We start from the raw sequence: 25,385 nt of genomic DNA, 5'->3' as shown, positions 1-25,385 counted from the left end.
CCTAAATTTTACCTTCATTATTTAGCTAAATATGTTTGTATTCGCTCTGTGAATTTGGGGTTTTATTTAAATTTTATTTTTATAAATGTTAATGGTTCCAGTATAAGGAGGTTTATAGCATAAGAAAAAAGTGGAACAAGATTTTATGTATGATTTTTGGTGACATTATGTTCAAGAGTGTGATACAAGCTACTAGAATTACAGCTGTACAATGTCTTTGTTGTTAATGTTGGCTGCTTCCAAATGTATATAAAACACAATGTGCTAACTCTGGTCCCAAATTCCATAGGATTATGAAGAAGCATAGATTTTCTCATAAACATTGAGCCTACAAAACAGTGTTTACTTTTTTACGATTATATAACAAACCATCCCAAAAACTTCATGACATAAAACAATTGTTTTACAAATTCTTTGGCTGTGGACTTTAAACAGCACAGTAGGGAGCGCTTATCTGCTTCTCAATCTAGAGTCTCAGCTTAGAGAGTGGAGGGATCTTTACTCACATGACTGGACCTTAGCTCCATCTAAGGGACAGATATGGAACACATAAAGCTGTGGATACATTTTCCTTCCACATGTATGTGAGATGCTTACCAAGATCAATGATATGCTGGGCCATAAAGCAGTCTAGTGAAACCCCCAAAAGTTGGGTAATTAAGCAGCACATTTCTGAATAACCCAAGAGTCAAAGGGAAATCAGAAGTTAGAACATGTTTTACTGAATGAAAATAAAACAGCAAAAATTATGGATGTGACTATAGCAATGCTTAGAGGGAAATGAATGGCTTTAAATATATTATTAAAATAAAGGTTTGAAAATTGGAAAGCTAAGCTTTCATCTCAAAACAAACTCAAAATAAACCAAAGAAAGTAAACAAGATAAAAAGATGTATTCACATACAAAAGAATGAATTTGTATTCCTACCTCACACCATATGCAAAACATAACTTAAAATGATCAGAGGTCCAATTGTAAGAGCTAAAACTATAAAATTCCTAGAAGACACAGGAGTAAGTCTTCATGAGCTTGAACCCATAGTATGGTTTCTCAAAATACCAAATACAACAAGATTGGACTTCACCAAAACTAAAACCTTTGCGTGTCAAAGGGCATTATGAAGAACAGAAATATTTTCTCCCCATTCTATGGGGAGAAACCATATGTATCAGGGAATTTGTATCTAGAATATATAAAGAATGCATAATTCAAGTAAAAAACAAGTAGTTTTCAGTGGGCAAATGATTTGAAGAGCTTTATCTCCAAAGATGATACATAAATGTCCATCTAGTAAACACATGAAAAGATGCTCAACATATAGCCATTAAGCAAAATCAAAATCGCAAAATAACCATGTCACACCCACTAAGATATTTAAAAATCAAAGAAGACAAGAGTTGGCAAAGATTAGAGAAACTGGGATCTTCATGTTGATAAGGATATGAAATGGTGAAGTCACTTCAGAAAAACGGTTGTACGGTTTCTCAAAAAGTTAAACACAGCATATGATCCAGCCATTCAATCCTAGCTACATAATTTGTACAAAACATTTACACAAAATCTTTTATGTGGGTATTCATAGCAATGCTATTCATACTAAAATGGCAACAACCGAATTGTCCATCAAATGATGGATGGATAAATATAGTATACACGTATACAACTGAAAATTATTTGACAGAAAGAATTCCACATGCTACAATATAGATGAACCTTGAAAACATTACAGTAAGTTAAAGAAGGCTGTCACAAAAAGATCATCTATTATATGATTCTATTTCTGTGAAATGTCCAGAATGGGCAAGCCATAGAAACAGCAATGGGATTAGCAGTCACCAGGGGTTGAGAATATTGGAATACAAAACTGAAAGCAAATGCTTCCAAACACTGATGAGAAAATAATACAAATTGTAAACCAGTACCCCCAGGAAATAGACAAAACAGTATTTATTTTATGAAGCCAAAATGGTGCTGAAACGAGACCAGAACCTGACAAAGACTTTACAAGAAAGATTACAACCAAATATTTCCTATGATCATCAGCACAAAGATCCTATACAAATATTAAATCCATGAATAAATTTGTGTGTGTGTGTGTATGTATACAATGTGCTTATATGTAATACATAACTAGTGAGTACTGCAGAAGTATTAAGTTTATTTAAGAGTAAAAAATCTGTAGCTTAACATTAACAGATAAATAATGGTAAGAAACTAGAAATTTTAAGAACTGGAAAAAATACAAACAAATGGAGGCTAAATAATATACTACCTACTACACATCCAAAATGTCAAGAAATCAAAGAGGGAAGCAAAAAATATCTGGAGAGAAATTATAAACACTACAGTTTAAAATGTTTGGGCTATAGCAAAAGCAGCTCTAAGAAGGAAGTATATAGCCTATGTCTAAAGAAAACAGCCCTACATTAGTAGAAGCAAGGAAATACTAGATCAGAACAGAAATAAAAGAAAGAAAACTAAAAAAATAATAGAAAAGATCAATGAAACTAAGAGCAGATTCTTGGAAACGATTTTTAAAAATAGTGACAAAACCTTAGACTAGTCAAGATAAAAAGAAATTCAAATAAAATCAGCAGTAAAAGAAAAGTTACAACTAACACCAAAGAAATACAAAAGATTTTAAGAGACTATTATGAATAATATTATCTTCCAACAAACTGGATAAGCTAGGAGATGTGAAAAAAACACAAACTTCTAAGACTGAATCAGGATGAAATAGACTATCTACAAAGACTTATTACTAGTAACCAAGTTGAGTCGGTTAAGAAAAAAAATCTCCCCACCAACAAAAGTGCAGGACCAGATGACATCATTGGTCCATCCTACTTAACATTTACAGACAAGTTAATACATACACTTCTCAAGCTATTCCAAATAAATACAAGAGGAAGAAAGGCTCCCAATCAGTCTAGGAAGCCAGCATTAACCTGATATCCAAACCAGACAAAGACACTACCAAAAAAAAAAAAATTATAGACCAGTGCCTCTGAGGAACATAGATACAAAAGCCCTCAACAAAATATTAGCAAATTCAAAAAATACATTAAGAGGATCATTTAACACAACCCAATGAAATTTATTCCAATGATTTAGTATTTGCAAAGAAATTAACAAGATATACCACATTAAGAAAATGAAAGATAAAAAGCATATGATCATCTCAATAGACGCAGAAAAAGCATTTGACAAAATTCAATATCCATTCATAAAAACTGTCAACAAAGAAGGCATAGAGGAAACATAATAAAGACCATTATAACAAACCCATAGCTTACATCATACTTAATAGTGAAAAACTAAAAGCTTTTACCCAAGAATATCAACAAGAAAAAAATGTCCACTCTCTCCAGTTTTATTCAGTATAATACTGGGTGTTCTAGCCACAGCAATCAGACAAGAAAAAGAAAAGCATCCAAATTGGTAAGGAAGAAGTAAAACAATTTGCAGATGACATGATACTATAAATAATATACTATATATACTATATATATAAATAAATATATACTACAAATAGAAAACCCTCAAGACTCTACCAAAAAAAAAAGAAAATCACAGGCCCAAAATCTTATGACAGTTTATTCAGTTCCACTCAGTAAACTGGAACTTAACCCCTAATTCAACCTCCACCAGAAACACAGTCTTAACTGGTCAGTCAGGAATTTTCTGGTCAGCATCAATGAGGTGACTTGCCACACAGGCCATCTTCATCTCCAAAGGAAGAGTGGGATGCAAAATAAGATCCCCTGATCTTCCTTGTTAGGGAAGGTGATCTTGCCTTAAATAATCCTTTTATTTTGCTAGTAACTTTCTTGGCCTACCCTCCTTCCTAGAAAAACCTTCCATTTTGTACAGCTCCTCAAAGTCTCCCTCTGTTTACTAGATGGGATGCTGCTTGATTCATGAGCCATTTAATAAAACCAGTTATATGTTTAAATTTTACTTGGTTGAATGTTTGTTATTTAACAGATTTAATAGCAGTAATGGGATCCTAAGTGAACTCCAATAGCATTCATTGACAAAAAACACGGGCATGGAACTCAAGAAGCTTTTGAGTCCACTTTCCTGCTATTTCTGAGAGCTGCAGGTAAACTCCTCTCAGTTGTGAGCACCACTGTTATCTTAAATTTGAGCTTCCAAACTAGTTGTATTTCCTTCACAGAGCAGGTCAGCTTGAAAGGACAGACAGGCCAGAAACCCAAAATGAGCTGGCAGTTTTGCACAGGGCCCAACTGAGGCAGCAGAAGGATCCACCAGAGCTAAGCCCTAGCCTTTCATACCACAATTCCCCAGGTGGAAAACCTCAATAAGGTTCCATAGGAATTGGTGGTGCATAAAGGGCTTCTTGTGTCCCAGACACAGTAACATCTCTTGATTACTGCAGAGACATTAAGGTGCAAGTTTGTCTTGTTTTGTGTAGATAAAAGCTATTGCTGGGGCGCCTGGGTGGCCCAGTGGGTTAAAGCCTCTGCCTTCGGCTCAGGTCATGATCCCCGGGTCCTGGGATCGAGTCCTGCATCGGGCTCCCTGCTCGTTGGGGAGCCTGCTTCTGTCTGTCTCTCTCTCTCTCTCTCTCTCTCTCTCTGCCTGCCTCTCTGCCTACTTGTGAACTCTGTCAAATAAATAAATAAAATCTTTAAAAAAAAAAAAAAGCTATTGCTAACAGGGATCTTGGAGGCCAAAAAGCTTCAAACATCAGTGGGCACAGGCTAAGCATGTAAAGGCTGTTAAGGGGCTTCCCACCTTTAGAAGACTCCCATAACAGAACATGTTGCTCACAGAATGGGTTAGAATGACACTATGTCACCCACTGAACTCAAGAAAACTTCTGTGCAATGAGCTCCACTGTGAATCACCCACAATTTCCAACCCTGAGGCACACCTGTTCTAGGTGTTAGTTTGGCTTTGAGAAAACCAAAGGCTTAGCTAATGGGATGCTTACATTCTCAAGAGTCAAGCATACCACTTTCCAGCACACCTATATAGTTTATGTCTTAGAACTATAGTCCCAGAAATTGCAGATAACTAGCAAAAACAGCAAAATCTTACTAAGCTTGTTTCAAGTTACCAAGAATTACTAAGCTTGGTAATTCAAGATAAAAATAAGTACAACACACCTAAATACAGGATGATAGTTTGTGTAACCAACAGAGATATCATCTGTCAGATTGCTTATGCCCGCATAGAAGGAGATATGATAGTTTGTGCAGCTTCTGCTCATGAACTCCCAAAGTATGGTGTGAAAGTTGGCCTGAAAAATTATGCTGCAGCATATTGTACCGGCCTGCTGCTGGCCCGCAGGCTCCTTAATAGGTTTAGCATGGACAAGATCTATGAAGGCCAAGTGGAAGTGACTGGAGATGAATACAATGTGGAAAGCATTGATGGTCAACCTGGTGCCTTCACCTGCTATTTGGATGCAGGGCTTGCCAGAACTACTACTGGAAATAAAGTTTTGGGGGCCCTCAAGGAAGCAGTGGATGGAGGCTTGTCTATCCCTCACAGTACCAAACGATTCCCTGGTTATGATTCAGAAAGCAAGGAATTCAATGCAGAAGTACATCGAAAGCACATCATGGGTCAGAATGTTGCAGATTATATGCATTACCTAATGGAAGAAGATGAAGATGCATATAAGAAACAATTCTCTCAATACATAAAGAACAACATAACTCCAGACATGATGGAGGAGATGTATAAGAAAGCTCATGCTGCTATACGAGAGAACCCAGTCTATGAGAAGAAGCCTAAGAAAGAAGTTAAAAAGAAGAGGTGGAATCGTCCCAAAATGTCTCTTGCCCAAAAGAAAGATTGGGTAGCTCAGAAGAAGGCAAGCTTCCTTCGAGCTCAAGAGCAGGCTGCTGAGAGCTAATAAACCAAACCACAACTTTCTATGAAGATTTTTCAGATAAAGACAATAATAAACTTATTCATCAAGCAGGAAAAAAAAAAAAAAAAAAACTTGGCTTGCTAACCATTAGGTGGAGAGGGAGGTGGGCAAAATAAGGCCAGACAGAAACGTGGGTTAATTCCATTTGCACCTAGGGTCTTACAAACCTGCTGCCAGTCCTCAGGGGAATTAGGACTTAAGAATGCAATGGTCATTTTGAGGAACATTCCAATTAGTAAGATCACTTAAGAAATGCACTTGAAGGCAAGGGTTCCAGTTAAATAGAATGGGATACCTATTTTAACTGGCATGATGAAGCCTCCTGAAGGTTTCAAATTTCCAAAGTACTTTCACTGAAATTCATTACCGAAAAAGAGGAAAAGATACCTAGAACAAAGGATTGTAAGACTGATATAACTCCTGATGTTCCCCTCTATCATTTGAGTACGCATCCTAGTAATTCTCTGTCTGAACTGTCTTTCCACTCTTGAGTGACTATTATGCAATTACCTTTTAAAATAATGCTACCCAGAGGGAAAGAAAGACATTCTAGCATAGATGAATGGAGGTTAGTTCTTAATATCATTTAGGTGGCAACCCAGTTCTTTGAGGAATTAAAAACTGCCCTTGTTCTACAAATCTAGTCTTGATAAAAGCAGGGGTGTGCTTCCAGAAGCGGTTCGAAGTCCGCCAATCCTTTGTGCAGATTCTGAAAACCCCGCCTGTGTGTCTCAAAAGGCTTTTAAGTATTGCAAAAATTCTGACCTTAAGTGAATCAAAGCCCTTCCAGGAGGAGTGTGCTTTATTCCCATTTTTTCCAAGGTCTTCCCCAGAACTCTCATCTAGACCATCTTTTTGATGGGGGTAATTCAGGTACATTTTAAATATTATATGTACTATATTTATAAAATATATATGCCAAAGTGGACATAAAAATCTTAACTGTGTTCTCCAAAGATAAAAAAGGGAAAGCTTTTTATCTGGGAAAGCTTAAACTATCTGGACAGGTAACTTTAACATATTCCATCTACCAGAAAAATAAATTTAGATCCAACTTTTATAACAATGGCAATAATTTTAAGACAGAAGCCATGATTATGATCTCTGGTTTCACATGTTCATGTGTGTCTATGTGTATGTGTTATAGACGTGTGATGTTTTCTACCCCCAGATGTTATTGCTAAAATTAATTTGTAAGCTCTATTTAATTGGCTCAAAAAATTAAGCACCTATGTAATTAAACTTTCAAATGTAATGGACATAACCCAAATGTTATTCAAGTTCATAAGTTCTGGGGTCATCTTCAGTAAGTTAAATTTAAATCTGTTTTTAAAACAAACATGTTTAGAATTATCAATATTGAATATAATGCAGATAATCATCTTTTATTCTACTTGAATTTACCTGTTAAATTCACATTGTATCTTTTGCAATTTGTGAACAAAAAATGGCTTAGAATGATAGTTGCTTTTGTCTAGGTTTTAATGGAGTTTTCATAGGTAATCTAGACATAAATGTTAAGAACAAGTAGATGGAATAAAAATTTCTAAGTAAGCTTTTTAAATAGTTTCCTAAATCTTAATAACTTAAAACCTTGAAGGTTTGCTAAATGATAAGTTAAATTCACTGAAAATATTTGGGGTACCTGGCCTGGCTCAGTGGAACATGCAACTCTTAATCTTGGGGTTGTAGTTTCAAGCCCTGTGTTGGGTGTAGAGATCACTTAAAAGTAACATCTTTAAAAAAAAATTCATTGAAAAGTTAAAAAAAAGTTAAAATCTAGATCAATTCCCAATAAGATAAAATAATGCAACATTAGTTACTGTACCTAAGTTTATCTACTTTGGCTTCTTACTACAGAGAAACCAGAAGATAACTGGATGTGTTAGTGAGATATTGGAAAATTGAAAAAAGCATATGTTTCTAGAAATTATGAAATATATTCATAAATTTGCAAATTTAAAGAATGCTGGTAAAGCACTTTATAATCGTTCACTTCTTAGTTTTCACTAGAAATGAAGGTTTCTAAGCATTAAGAATTCAAAATAATATGTGTAATTAAATGTACTAAAAATAATAAGGAAAACATCTTTGTATGCCAGGAAAGCAGGATTGGTTTTCAGAAAGAGAAGGTATGAGAAATGAAAATACATACACTTTGTTGTTGAGGGAAAAGAAACAATTTAATCCTAAGGCAAATGTGATTATTTAAAGAGGAAAAACATTGGACAAAATCATAATATAAAAAGAAAATTGTACAAACTTGTGGAAAAGGCATCTTTAATGTGTGGTCAAGCTGGCTAAGATTAAAATGAATTTATTTTAAATGAATTTTAATGTCAAAAGGAAGCTGCCACCATTTTAGAATTTGGTTTTCTTTCTGTTAAAAGGACAGTATTCTTGGACTTCTGGTCTGCTTCTGGCAACAGATTGTGAAAGTTCATCTTTTAATTATTAAGTTCCGTGATTATCTGTGATCCAGTTTAGACAAGTGCTTTAAAAATTTTTTTTTAATATTGTTTCACAACCTTTCCCAAAATGAAATTCTAAGTGAAATCTTCTTAACCTGGAATATTCCAAAGGGCTTGTTAAAGTAACTGGGTTTATTTGATATGTAAATTATATGGAAAACACTGTCAATAAGTAATACTAAGCCTTTTTTACATCCTAATTTTAAGATTGCAACATGTGTAGAGTCCATTCTCCTGTAAGAAACTGCCCCTCATTGCCAGACTTTTGTCATCCTGATGTCCTTTTAAAATGGCAATGGTGTGCTCCTGAGTCAGAAATTAAGAAGACTAAATCATGGCTCTAGCCGTCAGGGCCACAGGAAACCCAAGACAACCACTTAGTTCTTCCTGGAACCCTGACAAGCCCCATTTTTTGGTTTTTGCACTCCTTCACCTACCATAGTGCATTTAAACAGACTCCAATTATGAAAAGACATTGACAGAGAGACTCCTATAAAATTTCTTCAATAGTCTACCAACAACGTCTGACCTGTTAGCTCCATAATCCTAGAGAAACTGGCTTTGTTCTCAGAGGCTTCAGGCCTCCTTCTGGACCCCTTGAACACCTGCACCTGCACTTCATTGAGCTGCCACTGAGTAGGAGTTACCCATCTCTTCTTGCTATTGTAGGTGTGTTTTCTGGATGGGTTGAAGCTTTCTCCGATGCAAGGCTGATGTCCAGTGGCAAAGAAGCTGTTAGAGAGTGTTTCCCATTTGCTATACCTTCCTGAAACTACAATGATTGAGGTGCCCAGTTTACAGAACCCCTATCATATGAGCCTTAACAAAAACCTTGCAACCTTCGTGGAATTACCATTGTCCCTATCATCCTCAATCTGCAGGCAAGGTCAAGAGAACTAATGGGATCCTCAGACTTAAAAGCAGTAAACTTGCCAAAGCTACCAGACTTCCCTGGCCTGAGGTATTGCTTTTAGTCTTGCTGACTGTTCTCAGTATCCCCTTTGGGAAACAAACTCTTTCCACACAGGATAGACTGACAGACCAGTGTCTATTGGTATACAACTTTCTGCTGATCTTTCATTATCTCTCATTTTCTCATGCTAATATGACCAGCTCTGGTTTATGTCTTATGCTAAAGCCTATCATCAACAGGTTAAAGAAGTCTTCCTGGATTCCAGTTGAAAGGATCCTGTTGGTCTCAGTGTGAAGCCTGGTGATTCGGTGTTCTGGAAATGTCATCGGAAAAAAACAGCCCTCAGAATTGATTGGAAAATACCTTACCAAGTGATCTGACCATTGACAAGTCTGCAAAATTAGAAGACGCTGAGCCCTGGATAAATGCCTCATGGCTGAGTAAGTCTTCACCTAACATCAGATCCTATATAGACACTGGGAACCTCCAAATCTCACTGATGAGGAAGAGAAGTAGCTGACATTGGGGAAGACTGCTTCTGCGCAAGACAACAGATAAAGATATTCTACTTTACCTGAATATAAAAATTCTTTTTCTTCTCTTCTATTACTCTGGCATTGCCCTGGAAAGATAATGCCCGCATCAGTACCTCCTAGGCCACTGGAACAACATTGAGACTAATATTTCAGCTACTGAGAAAAATCTAACCTTTCTCATAACTTTCCACAAGAGAAGTACGATATTTCATTGGTTAACTCTCCTGACTTTATATGGTCAAGTTAGAAAAGACCTACTAGCGGGCTTTCATGATTTAGGAGTCACTCCTTCTGGCAGGTCCCTACTTCCCTGGTTAAAGATGAATGTAAATGAGGCCATACTTCTTAATTCTTGAAATTACTGAAGAATCTGCTGCTAGAGCAATAGCTGTCCAGTAAAGCTTAGAGTTTCTGGCCAAAAGTTGTATTTGGTAACAAGACAGCCCTTGGTTATTTTTCAGCTGAGCAAGGAGGATTTTACAATGTGGCTAACATCACCTGCTGCATCTGGATTAACACTTCTTGGGAAACAAATTCAGTTATAGACAATCACTGAGAAAGACACTTGGCTTAAAAGTGTAATTCCTTCAATGCAGTCTTTCTTCAGGAGTCTCCTGTGTGTTTTGCTTGCATCCTTCGATTGTGTCAGAGTCAGTTTTCCTTTCAGTCTAGATGTCTGCACTGACTCTCTGCCTCTTGTAGGCTATGCTTGTGCTCTATGTTAGTGTGACCCAGGGCGGCCACCTCTGAGGGGCGTGACTGTAGAAGGGCATGGGGATGGGGAAGTGGTGTTAGCAAAATTGGCACTAGTCCTAGGTCAGATCCCCTGAAGTGCAGTGGTGGCCTGAGGCGTATAGCATGGTAGTGATTTTAGCCAGGTGTGAGCAGCATCTGTGCATCCAGGTCTGGGCTCAGCCACGTAGTATCTGTGCATAGTGGTTGGTCATGGAGCCTAATGGCTAAGGCACTTAGTATCTGTGCAGCTGGTGGCTAGGTGGAGTGCACAGAGCATAGCAGAATTGGTGCTGAGCCCAGGAACAAGGCAAGCAGGCTTCAGTGGATGACTCCTCAGAGAACTTATGGGTGAGGCACACTGCTAGCAGGTTAGGTAGCAATTGTCTTTGTCGCACTAGCTGCCACAGGTGGCTCTGTTTCTAAGCTGGGTTGGGGGAACAAAACGGCACCTGCTAGCTCCTTTATTCCTAGAGAAGTAGCCCCAACATGCTCTGAAATCAGTATAAACAGGTCTTCCTCCCATTGTGCAAACTGTGCTTCTATGTTGTATCTCCTCAGGCTGTTGTCTTTTTAAGGACGGGGATCAGGCTATCATTCACCCTGTAGGCTCACCTAGTACTGAGTCAACTGACTTTTAAAACTCTGGGCTCCAAATCAAAAATTACATGGAAACAAATGAAAACAAAACACTATCATCCAAAACCTGGGGGATGCAGCAAAAGCAGTTTTAAGAGGGAAGTTTATAGCAATACAGGCCTACCTCAAGAAGCAAGAAAAAATCTGCAACAACTTAACCTTAAAACCAAAGGAGCTAAAAAAGAACAAAAACAAACCCAAGCCAGCAGAAGGAAGGAAATCATAGAGATTAGAGCAGAGATAAATTATATAAATTTAAAAACAGAATAGATCTTTGAAAAAAACCAACAAAGTCAATAAACTTTTAGCTAGACTCATAAAAGATGGAAAGAAAAAGGACTCAAATAAAATCACAAGTGAAAGAGGCAAAATAGGATGCCTGGGTGGCTCAGTAGGTTAGGCATCTGCCTTCGGCTCAGGTCATGATCCCAGGATCCTGGGATCAAGTCCCACATCAGGCTCCCTGCTTGGTGGGGAGTCCACTTCTCCCCCACCTGGGCTACTCCCCCTGCTTGTCTCTCTCTCTCTGTCTCTCTCTCTCTCTCTCTCTCTGGCAGATAAATAAATAAAATCTTAAAAAAAAAAAAAGGAGAAATAACAACCAACACCACATTAATACAAACAATTGTAAGATAATATTATGAAAACCTGTATGCCAACAAATTATAAAATCTAGAAGAAATGGATAAATTCCTACAAACATATAACAACTAAAGCAGAAAGAAATAGAAAATTTGAACAGACCAATTGCCAGCAAGGAGAGAGTCAATAATAAGAAACTCCCAATAAACAAAAATCCAGGACCAGATGGCTTCACAGAAAAATTGGACCAAGCATTTGAAGATGAGTTGATACCTATCCTACTCAAACTGTTCCCAAAAAATAGAAGGAAAACTTCCAAATACATTCTATGAGGCCAGTACTATCCTGACACCAAAACCAGATTAGGACACCACAAAAAAAAACAGAATTACAAGCCAGTATCTCTGTTCAACATAGATGGAAAAATCCTCAAATACTAGCAAACAATACACTAAAAAAAAATTCACCATGATCAAGTCGCATTTATCACTGGGATACATACATGGTTTGATATTCACAAATCAATATGATAAATCACATCAATAAGAGAAAGAATAAAAACCATATAATCATTTCAATAGATGCAGAAAAAGTAGCTGACAAAGCAAAACATCCATTCATGATAAAAGCCCTTAACAAGGCAAGTTTAGAGGGAACAAACCTCAACATAATAAAGCCCATAAATGTGAAGCATTCATAGTGAACATCATCCTCAATGGGAAAACACTGAAAGCTTCCCCCCTACCGCCAGAAACAAGACAAGGATGACCACTCTCACCACTTTTATTCAACATAGTACTGAAAGTCTTAGGTACAGTAGTTAGACAATCAGTCAATCAATCAATCAATACCGTCCAAATCAGTAAGGAAGAAGTAAAACTTTCACTATTTTCAGATAATATGATGCCATATAGAAAACCCTAAAGGGGCATCTGAATGCCTCAGTTAGTTTAGCAGCTGCCTTCAGCTCAGATCGTGATCTCAGGGTCTTGGGATCGAGTCCTGCACTGGGCTGCCTAGTGAGCAGGGAGCTGGCTTCTTCTCCCTCTGTCCCTCTCCCCTGCTCATTCTCACACTATCTCATATAAATAAAACCTTAAAAAAAAAACAAAAACCTGAAGACTCCACCAAAAAATTATTAGAGCTGGTAAATTCAGTAAAGTTGCAAGATACAAAATCAGTGTACAGAAACCTACTGCATTTCCATACACTAATAATGAAGCAGCATAAAGAGAAATTAAGAAAACAACCCCATTTACAATTACACCAAAAATTAATAAGATAACTAAGAATAAACCTAGCCAAATAGGTGAAAGACTCATACTCTGAAAACTATAAAACACTGATGAAAGAAATTGAAGATGACAGAAAGAAATGGGAAGACATTCCATGCTCATGGATTGAAAGAAAAAATATTAAGATGTGTATACTACCCAAGGCAATTTACACATTATCAAAACACAAGAGCATTATTCACAAAACTAGAACAAAAAAATCCTAAAATTTGTGTGGAACCATAAGAGACCCTGATTAGCCAAAGCAATCTTGAAAAAGAAAAGAAAAGCTGAAATTATCACAATTCCAGACTTCAAGTTATATTACAAAGCTGTAATAATTTAAAACAGTACGGTACTGGCACAAAAATAGACACATAGATCAATGGAACAGAATAGACAACCCAGAAATGAACCCAGAATTATATGGTCAATTAATCTTCAACAAAGGAGATAAGAATATCTAATGGGAAAAAGACAGTCTCTTCAACAAAATGTGTTGAGAAAATTGGACAGTTATATACAAAAGAATGAGACTGGGCCACTTACTTACACCATACACAAAAATAAACTCAAAGTTGATCACAGACCTAAATGTGAGACATGAAACCATAAAAATCTTAGAAGAGAGCACATATAAGCAATCATTTCTCTGACATCAGCCATTGCAACATAATTTTCTAAACAGGTCACCAGAGGCAAGGAAAGCAAAAGCAAAAATAAAATTTGGGCTTACATGAAAATAAAAAGTTCCTACACAGCAAAGGAAACAATGAACAAAACTAAAAGATAATCTACTAAATGGGAAAAGACACTTGTAAATAACATATCCAATGAAGGGTTCGTATCCAAAATATATAAAGAACTTAACACACCAAAAACAAATAGTCTAATTTAAAATATACAGAAAGGGACACTTGAGTGCTTCAGTCAGTTGAACGTCCAAAACTCTTGATTTCTGCTTGACTTGTGATCTTGGGGGTGTGGGATTGAGCCCCATGTTGGGCTCCAGAGAGAATCTGCTTGGATTTCTCTCTCTCCCTCTGTCTGCCTCCCTCGCTGTGCTCTCTCCCCCTCTCCGCAGCCCTCTCCACTGACTGAAAAATAAATCTTAAAAAAAAAAAAAAATGGATAGAAGACATGAAAGACATGGACAGCCAATTCTTAAAAGCAGACATCCAGATGCCTAACATATGAAAAGATGCTTATCATCACTTATCATCAGGGAAATGCAAATTGAAACTATAATGAGATATCACCTCACACCTGTCAGAATGGCTAAAATCAAAACCACAAGAAATAACAAATGCTAGTGAGTATATGAAGAAAGAGGAACCCTCATACACTGTTGGCGATAAAGGAAACTGGTGCAATCACCAGTGGAAAACAGTATGGAGGTTCCTCAAAAGTTAAAAACAGAACTACTACATGGTAGTAGTAGTAATCACTCTACTTGGTATTTACCAAAAAAAAAAAAAAAAGAAGAATACCTGTTCAAAAGGATACATGCCCTTCTGTGTTTATTCAGCATTATTTATAATAGCAAAATCATGGAAGCAGCCCAAGTGTCCATTCATAGATGAATGATAAAGAAGTGGTACATACACACACACACACACACACACACAAAATGGAGTATTATTCAACCACGAAAGAATGACATCTGCCATTTGCAACAACAAGAATGGAACAAGAGAGTATAATGCTAAGTGAAATAAGTCAATCAGAGAAAGAGAAATACCATATGATCTCACTCACATGTGGAATTTAAGAAACAAAACAGATGAGCAAAGGGAAAGACTCAGACTCTTAGAGAACAAACTGATAGTCACCAGAGGGGAAGTAGGTGGGATAATGGTGAAATACATGATCGAAATAAGGAATGCCCTTGTTTTGATGAGCACTGAGTGGTGTATGGAACTGATGAATCACTACATTGTCTACCTGAAACATAACACTGACTGTTAACTAACTGAAATTAAAATAAAAGCTGAAAAGAAAAGCAAATCAGACAGTTGGGACAATCACAAAGTTTGAGAAACAAATAAAAGCTAGAACAGGATAGAACAATAAGTCTCATCTCTGGCAAGACTCCATCAAGACTGGGAGAGGTGGTTATTTTATCTACTATGTAAAAACCAACATGGAGAATCAGGGGGAAAAAAGAAACAGAGGAATATGTTCTATATGAAACAATAAGAAGAACATCAGTAAAAGATGTTATGAAGAGGTAGGTGATTTACCTAATTAAGAGTTCAAAATAATTATCATAAGTATGATCAAGGTCAGGAGAACAATACATGAACAAAGTAAGATTTCACTAAGAAAACTTAAGAAAGTACCAGAGAGAAAACAAAGAGCTGAAGAATACAGTAACTGAACTAAAATAAAAATACATGGGTTCAACAATGGAAGAGACAAAGCACAAGAAAGAATCAGCACTACCCTTAAACAGGGCAGTGGAATTCATCTGATCAGAGCAGCAAAATAAAGAAGTGATGACACTTAAGGAATATAGAGGACAGTATCAGGTAAAGTAATATTGCATCATAGAGTCCCAGAAGGAGAAGAGACAGACGAGGTACAACACTGAAGGAATAATGGCTGAAAACTTCCTTAATCTGATGAAGGAAACAGACTTCCAAATCCAGATCTCAGAGTTCCAAATAAGAAACCAAAGATATCCACACTGAGTCATATAGGATATAAAAGAGTCATATAGTAATGAAAATGACAAAGATAAGCAGAGTTCTTTAAAGCATCAAGAGAAAAACAAGTTGTTATACACAAGAGAACCATGATAAGACTAATCAGGGTTTTCTGTCAGCTTTGTTGAAAGTTATGTCAAACTTTCTAGGCCAGAAGAAAGTGGCACAATATATTCAAAGTGATGAAAGGAAAAACCAACAACCAAGAATATCATACCCAGCAAAATTTTCCTTGAGAACTGAAGCAGAGATAATTTCCTGTCTGGAAAAACTAAATGAGTTCATCACTACTAGATTGGCCTTACAATAAATGTTAAAGGGAATAAGCTTAAACCAGGAAAACCTGTTCAAGTATAAATTTTACAAAGTTAAATATTTATTTAAATTAATACTGTAATGCAATGGTGGTGAGCTAATCACTCTTAAACCTAGTATAAATAAAAGACAAGAAGTAAAAATAATTAAAAATATAGTAATTTTTAGTTAATACACAAGATAAAAATACATAAATTATGATATGAAAATCATAAAACCTGTAGATTAGAAAAAAATGCAGTGTTTTAAAATGTGTTCAAACTTAAGTTGTTATTAACTTAGAAGACTAGTATAAATCTAAGATTTTTTATGCAAGACTCATGTTAACCACAAGGAAAAACCTAAAGTACATCACAATAGATGCACAGAGAGGATCTAAGCATACCTTTAAAGAAGCTCATCAAATCGCAAAGAGAGCAGGAAAAGAAGGCGCAAAGGAATCAAAACAGAAACAATGAGCAAAATGACAACAGTAAGTCTATACCTACCAATAACTACTTAAATTCAAAATCTACATGTTAAACTAGATGGACATAACATTTCAACAACATTCCATCCCCACGCAACAGAATGCACATTCTGCCGAAGCACAATGGAATATAATTCAGCATTAATTGCAGGTTATACCACAAAATAAGCCTTAATAAATTTAAGAAGACTAAAATCATATCAAGCTTCTTCTCTGACCACAATGGTATGAAATTAGAATTACAAGAAAAACTGGAAAATTTTAAAAATACATGGAGATTAAACAACATGCTAGCAAATGGCCAAAGAAGAAATCAAGGCAAAGTTCAGAAAAATACCTCAGACAAATGAAAATGGAAAATACAATTATATAAAAATGAACAGGATGCAGCAAAAACTGTTGTAGGAGGGAAGTTTATAGCAACTGACACATTAAGAAACATGAAAATACTCAAATAAATGACCTAACTATACCTTAAGAAACTAGAAAAAGAAGAACTAACTAAGCCCAAATTTAGAAAAAGGAAGAAAAGAACAAAGGTCAGGTGGGAAATAAATGAAATTGAGACTAAAGAGAAAACAGAAAAGATCTGTGAAACTAAGAGGTGGGTTTTTGATAAGATTTTTTTAAACTGACAATTAGCCAGACCCACCAAGGGAAAAAGGAAGGACTCAAATGAGAGAGATCAGAAATGAAAGTGAAGGGGCGCCTGGGTAGCTCAGCAGGTTAAAGCCTCTGCCTTCGGCCCAGGTCATGATCCCAGGGTCCTGGGATCGAGCCCCGCATTGGGCTCTCTGCTCAGTGCAGAGCCGGCTTCTCTCTCTCTCTCTCTCTCTGCCTGCCTCTCTGCCTACTTGTGTTCTCTGTCAAATAAATAAATAAAATCTTTAAAAAAAAAAAAAAGAAATGAAAGTGAAGAAGTTATAGTGGATACCAGAGACATAAAAGGATCACAAGAAACTATGACAAACAATTATATGTCAAAACACCTAGAAGAAATGGATAGATTGCTGGAGACATACAGCCTATCAAAATTGAATCATGAATAGAAAATCTGAACAGACTAATTATTAGTAAGGAGACTGAACTGATAGCTAGAAACTTCCCAACAAAGAAAAGTCCATGACCAGATCGCTTCACTGGTGAATTTTACCAAACATTTAAAGAATTAACACCAATTCATCTCATTCTGTTCCAAAATTAGAAGAGGCAGAAACCATTCCAGACTTATTTTACAAGGCCAATATTACCTTAATAACAAAGCCAGGTAAGGGCGCTCCAAAAAGAAAAAACAAAAAACAAAACAAAACAAAACAAAAAAACTATAGACCAATATCCCAGATGAACAGAGATGTAAAAATGCTCAAGAAAATATTAGCAAACTGAATTCAAGAATTTGTTATAAGGATCACACACCATGACCAATTGGGATTTATCCCTGGGATGGAAAGAGAGTTCAACAAATACAAAACAAAAAATGTAATGTATTAATAAAATTAAAGAAAAAACTAATATTAAATTGTGCTACCCAAAGTAAACTACAGATTAAATACAGTCCCTATAAAAATTCTATTGACATTTTTCACAGAAATAATAGAAACAATCTCAAAATATATATGGTACCCCAGAAAACCCCAAATAACCAAAGCAATCATGAGAAATCAGAAAAAAGTCAGAGGCATCACATCCTGATTTCAAACTATACTACGAAGCTAGTATCAAAAGAGTATGGTATATAAAAATAGACACACCGATAGTACAGAGAGCCCAGAATTAAATCCCCACATATGCAATCAACTAATATTTGGTAAGGGAACCAGAAACATCTGGTAGGGAAAGGTTAGCCTTTTCAATAAATGGTCATGGGAAATTTGGGTAAACATACACAGAAAAATTAAATTGGGCCCCTAAATTACTCCAGGAACAAAAATTAACTCAAAATTGATTAAAGACTTAAACATAATGCCCCAAATCATAAAACTCCTAAAAGAAAACATAGGGAAGAAGCTTCTTAACATTAGTCTCAACAATGATTTTTTTGGATAGGTCTCCAAAAGTACAAATGAAAAAAAAAGAAATTAAAAACTGAGGGGTGGCTGGGTGGTGATTCCATCAGTGGGGTATCTGCCTTCAGCTAAGGTCATGATCCTGGGGTCCTGGAATGAAGCCCCATGTCTGGCTCCCTGCTCAGTGGTGGGTCTACTTCTCCCTCTCCTTCTGCTTGCAGCAAGCCCTGCTTGTGCTCTCTCGCATATCTCTGTCAAATAAATAAGATCTTAAAAAAGAAGAAGAAGGAAAGAAAAAAAAATCTATATACAGGACTACATTAAACTTAAAGCTCCTGCACTACAAAAAAACCATCAACAAATGAAAAGACAACCTACAGAGTGGGTAAGAATACTTGCAAGCCCATCAAATGAGTGAATATCCAATATTTATAAAGAATTCATACAATTCAATTTTTAAGAAATATTTTATTTATTTATTTGAGAGAGAGAGGCAGAGGCAGAGTACAAGCAGGGAGAGGGGCAGAGGGAGAGGAACAACCAGGCTCCCCGGTGAATAGGATTGCTAGATCATGACTTGAGCCGAAGGCAGACGCTTAACTGACTGAGCCACCCAGGTGCCCCTCATACAACTCAATTTTCAAAAATCCCTAACAACTGGATTTTAAAATGGGCACAGAAAATTAAATAGACATTTTCCAAAGAAGACATCCAAATGGCCAACCGGTGCAAGAAAAGGTATTCAGTAATCACCAGCGAAATGCAAATCAAAACTACATTATCACTTCACAGCTGTATGAATAGTTAATCATCAAGAAGACAAGAGATAACAAAATAGACAAGGATGCGGAGAAAAGGGACTCCTAGTGCACTGTTGGTGGGACTGTAAAGCACTTCAGCCACTGTGGAGAACAGGATGGAGAGTCCTCAAAAACTTAAAAACAGAACTGTCATAGAATCCAGAAATCCTACTTCTGGGTGTATATCCAAAGGAAATAAAACATGTTATCCAAGGGATGGATGCACTCCCATGTTTGCTGAAGCATTATTCACAACAGCCAAGATATGTGGACACCCTAAAAGTCCATGATTAGGTGAATGGATATAGAAGGTGTGGTATATACATTTACAACCGAATACTCTTCACCCAGGAGAAAAAAAGAAACCTTCCATTTGTGACAACAGAGAAGGACCTAGAGGCTATTATGCTGAGTGAAAGAAGTCAGACACAGACAAGTACTGTATTATCTCATTTATACATGGATTAAAAAAAAATGAACTCAGACTCAGAGAACATGCTGGTGGTTGTCAGAGACAGGGGTTGGATTGTGGGTGGGTTGAGGGAGGGGTGGGTGAAATAGACAATTGCTCAAAAGGTACAAACTTCCACTTACAAGATAAATGAGTCCTGAGGATATAATGTATAGTGTGCTGAATACAGCTATCAAGACTGTGAAACATATTTGAACGTCGCTAAGAGAGTAGATCTTCAAAGTTCTCATCCTAAGAACAAAGGTCTGTAACTATGGGCAGTGATGGATGTCCACTAAACCTGTGGTTATCATCTGCGATATGGTATACACACATCAAATCATTAAATTATGTACTTGGACTAACAATACAAGGTTATAGATCAGTTGTAGCTCAGTTGAAAGGAAGGAGGTTGATGATAGGGACATGGGATAAATAATGATCGACGAACTAAGCAACAGAGACAGATAAAGGCTAATGAAACCAACATATTCCTCTCCTTTCAAAATCAAACCCTCATTGCCAAATGAGTAACACAGGATACCACTGCTGTTTTAGGCTCACCCCAGTCCATTCCAGGAAGACAGACAAGAAGCCAGAAAGAGCACTGAACCCGAAATTATAAATCGTGGCTCTCTCACGTATTTGACTCACTCATTTGGCAAGCATGCAGTGCCTAGCTGCGAGGCACGAGGCAGTGTGCTGGCTAGGTCACTCATGTTTGAATTCTCATTCCTCTGCTGTTAAACGGGAATAAATAATTACACCTGTCTCACACACTTATTACCAAAGTCAAATGAGGTAAGCTGTGACTGTTCTCGACTCCCATTTATAGTCCGTAGTAGCCGACGGAAATCATTTTCTCTTGCTTAATTTCTCAGCATAAGATTCTTGCTAACAATCAGAGAAAAGAGGCCAACTAGAAACAAAGGTCACATTGCGGGTCAAGTTCAGCTTTAGTTCTGACAGTATGTCAAGTATTACTTCCGCAACATTTTTCAATTATAATTACAGATCCCCTTTTTATGGTGTCTCTGCCGCAGCCACTGGGCTTTTCCTAAGACTTTTCAACAACCCTACTGCACTTTTACAAGTATAGTACCTGAAGTTTAGAGACGAAGTTCCTGTGCCTGATCACATGATCAGAACATGGCAGAGCTGAGAGACAAGGCTGGGTTTGTCTGTCCCTTGTACCCTGTCCCTGATCTCCAGTGGCCCTGGTGGCCCCGAGTCCAGAAAACAGTGTCGCGTGCTTTTGAAGACAGGGTGACTTTTGCACAACTCAGTACAATGAGGCACAAAAATGCCTGGTCTCATCTCTGAATATTTGCTCCTGGTATTGGTTTGATCAACTTAAATACTTTTATTTGTATTTTATGTAAGATGAAGTTGACAATGATAGTCATTTTCACTCCCAAGAACTTAGTGCTCACTGCTATATAGACTAAATGAGATATTAAAGATAAAGCATCCCAGTACACACTGGATGATCAATGGTCGTTTTTGTTTTCTTTTCTGCTTACCTTTTCCTCCTGAAGAAGACGGAATGTGAAAGTCGCAGAATTGCCATATGGACTTGGAGACACTTGCACTGCATTCCAAATTCACACCAGCCCAGAGTTTGTAAAAAGTATTGATCTAAATGGAGGAAAAAAAAATACATCATGTGATTTACTGGCATATAAACATAGTATAATATCCTATCAGGGTATACAACTTAAAACAATTTCTAAGTATGAAAAAAATGCTTTGCCATCAAAGTATTATGATTTGAGTAGAAGACTCACAGTACAAGTAATTTTTTTTTGCCCCTTTCCAAATCAGAATTAATGCTAAACATCTCCACGGAAGAACACTAACTCATTCTATCAACACAGTGGTTACATTATGCAATAACATTTTCCTCCCTGTCAATGCACTTCTTCTCTTGTTCGCACTAACTGGGCTTACATATTAAACCAAGTGACTAATTCCAAACAAATATTTTGAGTGAAAAAGCAAATGCAAGCCATTTTTAGCTGTCTTGCAGAATTAGATTAAAACATGTTGTCACATAAACACACAAGTAATCGCGTTAAAAATTTAATAGGGGAAAGGTGCCGTGTCAAAATCACAGTGCTCCAGAAAAACTAAAAAAGGTGTTGTTGTTTTTTTTTAATGTACTAAATTTCCTATAATGTCTTATTTAGTTACTGTCACACTTCTCATCTATTCATTCTTAAAATTTCAAGATAGTCGGTACCACGTTTTCTTCTATGGCAGAGTTCCAGAATCCTAATTGAAATACACAACCTTGCAAGAGTTTGGAACCAAAAGCCAACCTCGTGGACGTTTCTGAGGGCATGTGGACCCCTGACGCAGGTCCTTCTACTCACTAGCTACGCATTCCTGAAAAAGTTGCTCTGTTTCTATCTTGTTTTCCTCACCTACGAACTGGCTTATTGTGACAATTCTAAATATTTTGCATGCACTTTCTGGTTCAAAGTGGTGGGAATTACAATGTTTATCATCAATTTTCAGGTCATTCACTTGCCAAATAATGACTCCATACCCTGACCAACCAAAAATACTCCTTTTCTAAAGGAGATGGTGCACAAATCTGGGACTGGACAGAATTAAAACAAACAAAAAAATAAATAAATAAAAATAAAATAAAAAATAAAACATAAAACCAAAATAGAACCACATTTAAAATGTTCAAGCTCCCAAACAATCCAGCCTCTTAGAGAACAGGATGACAGTTTTGAGAACATTCCCCAATGGAGGTCTGTGACCTCAGGTACAATGCTAATAATCACAGCAGTAAGTCTGGGGATTCTAAGAGGTAGCAACCAAATCTCATTCCCATCTGAGGTTCTAATAACACCTTAACAAACAAACTTGGGACTCAACCGTGGTATGTCGAGTTGTTATTCAATACAACACCCATTTTTAATCCATTTTAATAATCGCCCACTTGAATAAGGGAATTTTCATGAATTGTATTTTTTTAAGATTTTATTTATTTATTTGAGAGAGAGGGTGTGTGTGCTTGTGAGCATGCCCATGGGAGAGGCAGAGGGAGAGAGAAAGGGAGAAACGGACTTTCCGCTGAGCAGAGAGCCCGATGCGGGGCTCGATCCCAGGCCCCTGGGCAGATCCTTAACTCCCTAAGCCACCCAGGTGCCCATGAATTGATTTTTCCCTTAAACTGCTGGGGTTATAAGAGTCCCCTTCCCCCAGTCCCCACTATCCTCAGTACATGTGACACCTGGTACAGCTACAATAAAAGATAATGAAGAATTGGGGCGCCTGGGTGGCTCAGTGGGTTAAAGCCTCTGCCTTCAGCTCAGGTCATGATCTCAGGGTTCTGGGATCAAGTCCCGCATTGGGCTCTCTGCTCGGCAGGGGGCCTGCTTCCTCCTCTCTCTCTCTCTCTGCTTGCCTCTCTGCCTACTTGTGCTCTCTGTCAAATAAATAAAAAAAAAATCAAAAAAAAAAAGATAATGAAGAATAAAGTAACATTAAGGTTCAACTCACTAAAGGTCCCATCTCCAACCAGTGAGGATATTGGGTGGCCCCCCTGACTTGACAGGTGAAATCTGAAATGGGATTGGTTAGGAGAGTAGGTAAAAATCCCAGGTGATGGCATTTTTTAAAATTCAGGAAAAAAAAAAAAAAAAAGACTGCTCTTGGTACAGAGGATTCTCTCTCTCTCCTTGTATGAAACAGAACCTTGAGCAGAGAGCAGGTCTGGCTGGGCTGCAGAGGAGTCTTAACGTTTATGGAGCAAAAGCATGTGGGGCCTGGGGGCAGAGTCCCACACCAAGGAGCTGCAGTCTCATGCTTCAGTGTTTAAGAAGACGGGGTGCAGAGTGCTGAGGTTGCAGAAAGAGAGGAGGGAGGAGGCCAAAGGCAAGCAGCCTGGGGCAATGTTTCAAAGAGGAAAAGGTGTGATGGCCAGGACAGGGGTATTTAGAAATCAAAACCAGGGGCGCCTGGGTGGCTCAGTGGGTTAGGCCGCTGCCTTCAGCTCAGGTCATGATCTCAGGGTCCTGAGATCGAGTCCCGCATCGGGCTCTCTGCTCGGCAGGGAGCCTGCTTCCTCCTCTATCTCTGCCTGCCTCTCTGCCTACTTGTGATCTCTCTCTGTCAAATAAATAAATAAAATCTTTAAAAAAAAAAAAAAAAGGAATCAAAACCAGGCATTCCCAAAGGGGTGACATCCATGAAGAGGGAGCCCTTGCAAGGAGCAGGCAGGAGGGCTATCCAGAAGGGCAGACAGAGGCTACTTGGCTGAGTTCATGCTACGTCCCCACTCCACAGGGGAGAAAGCAAAAACTCGGAGGTTAAGGCCCAAGGTCCCTGGTCCGTGGCAGAGCAGGGGCTCAAACACAAGTCTCCGAGTAGGACCCACCCATCCCTAAGCCAAAGGCAAAGCTGGACGGACAAGCAGGGAGTCTGTGGTCTCCAGGGGCAGGGAGCCAAGCCCATCGGCACCCTTGCTTCTGCAATCAGTTTCCAGCCCCCCCAGCACTGGTTCTTCCGGTTCAGCAATGCTGCCCTGCTTGACCAGCTCCTGTCCTATCGCCACTTTCCTCCTTTCTCTGTGTAAGAGAGGAAGAGGGTGAGCAGAGAGGGTCTCTGGGGTGGGGTCTCCTTGTGGGAGTGCAATATTCAAAGGGCGTTTCCTCCTCAAACCATGTTTGGGAGTGGGTCCTGGGACTCCCCTCTCTAAAAACCAAATGAAAGAGGCATCAGTGGAAACCCTTTTTATAACCATGGGTGCCTACAGCATTGAGAGACCCTCTCAGACAGTAGCCCTGGAGAGATGTTCATTTGCTGTTTTGTGTTTTGTTTTTTGTTTTTTTTTATAAACATATAATGTATTTCATATGCTGTTCTGAACAACACGGAAAGAGAACTAGAGAAGCCTGGTGGAATGACCTTCATTTCTACTTACTGGGGATACCGGGGGTGGGCATGGGGTAGCTGTGTTTGAACTATGTCCAGGTGGCCCAGCTAGGAGAGCAGCCCACAGGAGTCTAGTATGTCACACATCAGGGAACTGTAGAAGGGAGCCCCTCAGCATGCTGTAAAGAACTCATCCTCGTCCCCGGTGGAGAGAACACCCCTGGGAACACATACATGAGAAGATCAATGGCGGGTTAGTCTCACCCAGGGACAGAGTACAGCCAGCCAAGAGACAGCAGCAAGATTCTCCAGTTACATGCCTTCCCTCCGCTGCCTCCTTGGCCCAGCACACTGGAACCCCATCCCCAGCACTTTGCTAAGCCCCAGTCCCAATAGGCAGAGTCGCAGTAAGGGTGGGGGATGGAGAGAGAAGGGTTTGAAATTCAAGCTTTAGACCAGATTCATTCTGTAGCTTTAAGTGAGCTGAAAGTTAAGGACTCCTAAAATAATTCTTTGTCTCCACCCCACCCCCTCCCCACAATCAAACCAGCAAAGGAACCTATCAGTTTTACCTCCAAAATATGTCCACAATCCAGCCACTTTCACCACCACACTGCTTCCATTCTGGCTACAAGCTACCACTTTCTTTTTCCTAGATTATTCCAAAAAGCCTCCCCCACCTAGTGC

General features: G+C 38.1%; 1 protein-coding gene across 1 annotated transcript; it reads left to right on the top strand.

The window, feature by feature from the left end:
- Positions 1-5,103: 5,103 nt before the first annotated feature.
- Positions 5,104-5,960, top strand: LOC116594281 (60S ribosomal protein L5-like). The gene has a single exon (XM_032349498.1). It carries the CDS (start codon positions 5,148-5,150, stop codon positions 5,889-5,891), a length of 744 nt encoding a protein of 247 aa, XP_032205389.1. The 5' UTR covers positions 5,104-5,147; the 3' UTR covers positions 5,892-5,960.
- The last annotated feature ends 19,425 nt before the right edge of the window (positions 5,961-25,385 follow it).

This window comes from Mustela erminea, chromosome 6 (genome assembly GCF_009829155.1).
Source record: "Mustela erminea isolate mMusErm1 chromosome 6, mMusErm1.Pri, whole genome shotgun sequence".
NCBI classification, from domain to species: Eukaryota; Metazoa; Chordata; class Mammalia; order Carnivora; family Mustelidae; genus Mustela; species Mustela erminea.
The sequence above is the reverse complement of the archived record's forward strand: the minus strand, read 5'-3'. Positions and strand labels throughout refer to the sequence as shown.

Bases quoted from the DNA above. Each gene is read 5' to 3' on its own strand.
- LOC116594281 (XM_032349498.1), top strand. From the start codon at position 5,148: ATGATAGTTTGTGTAACCAACAGAGATATCATCTGTCAGATTGCTTAT.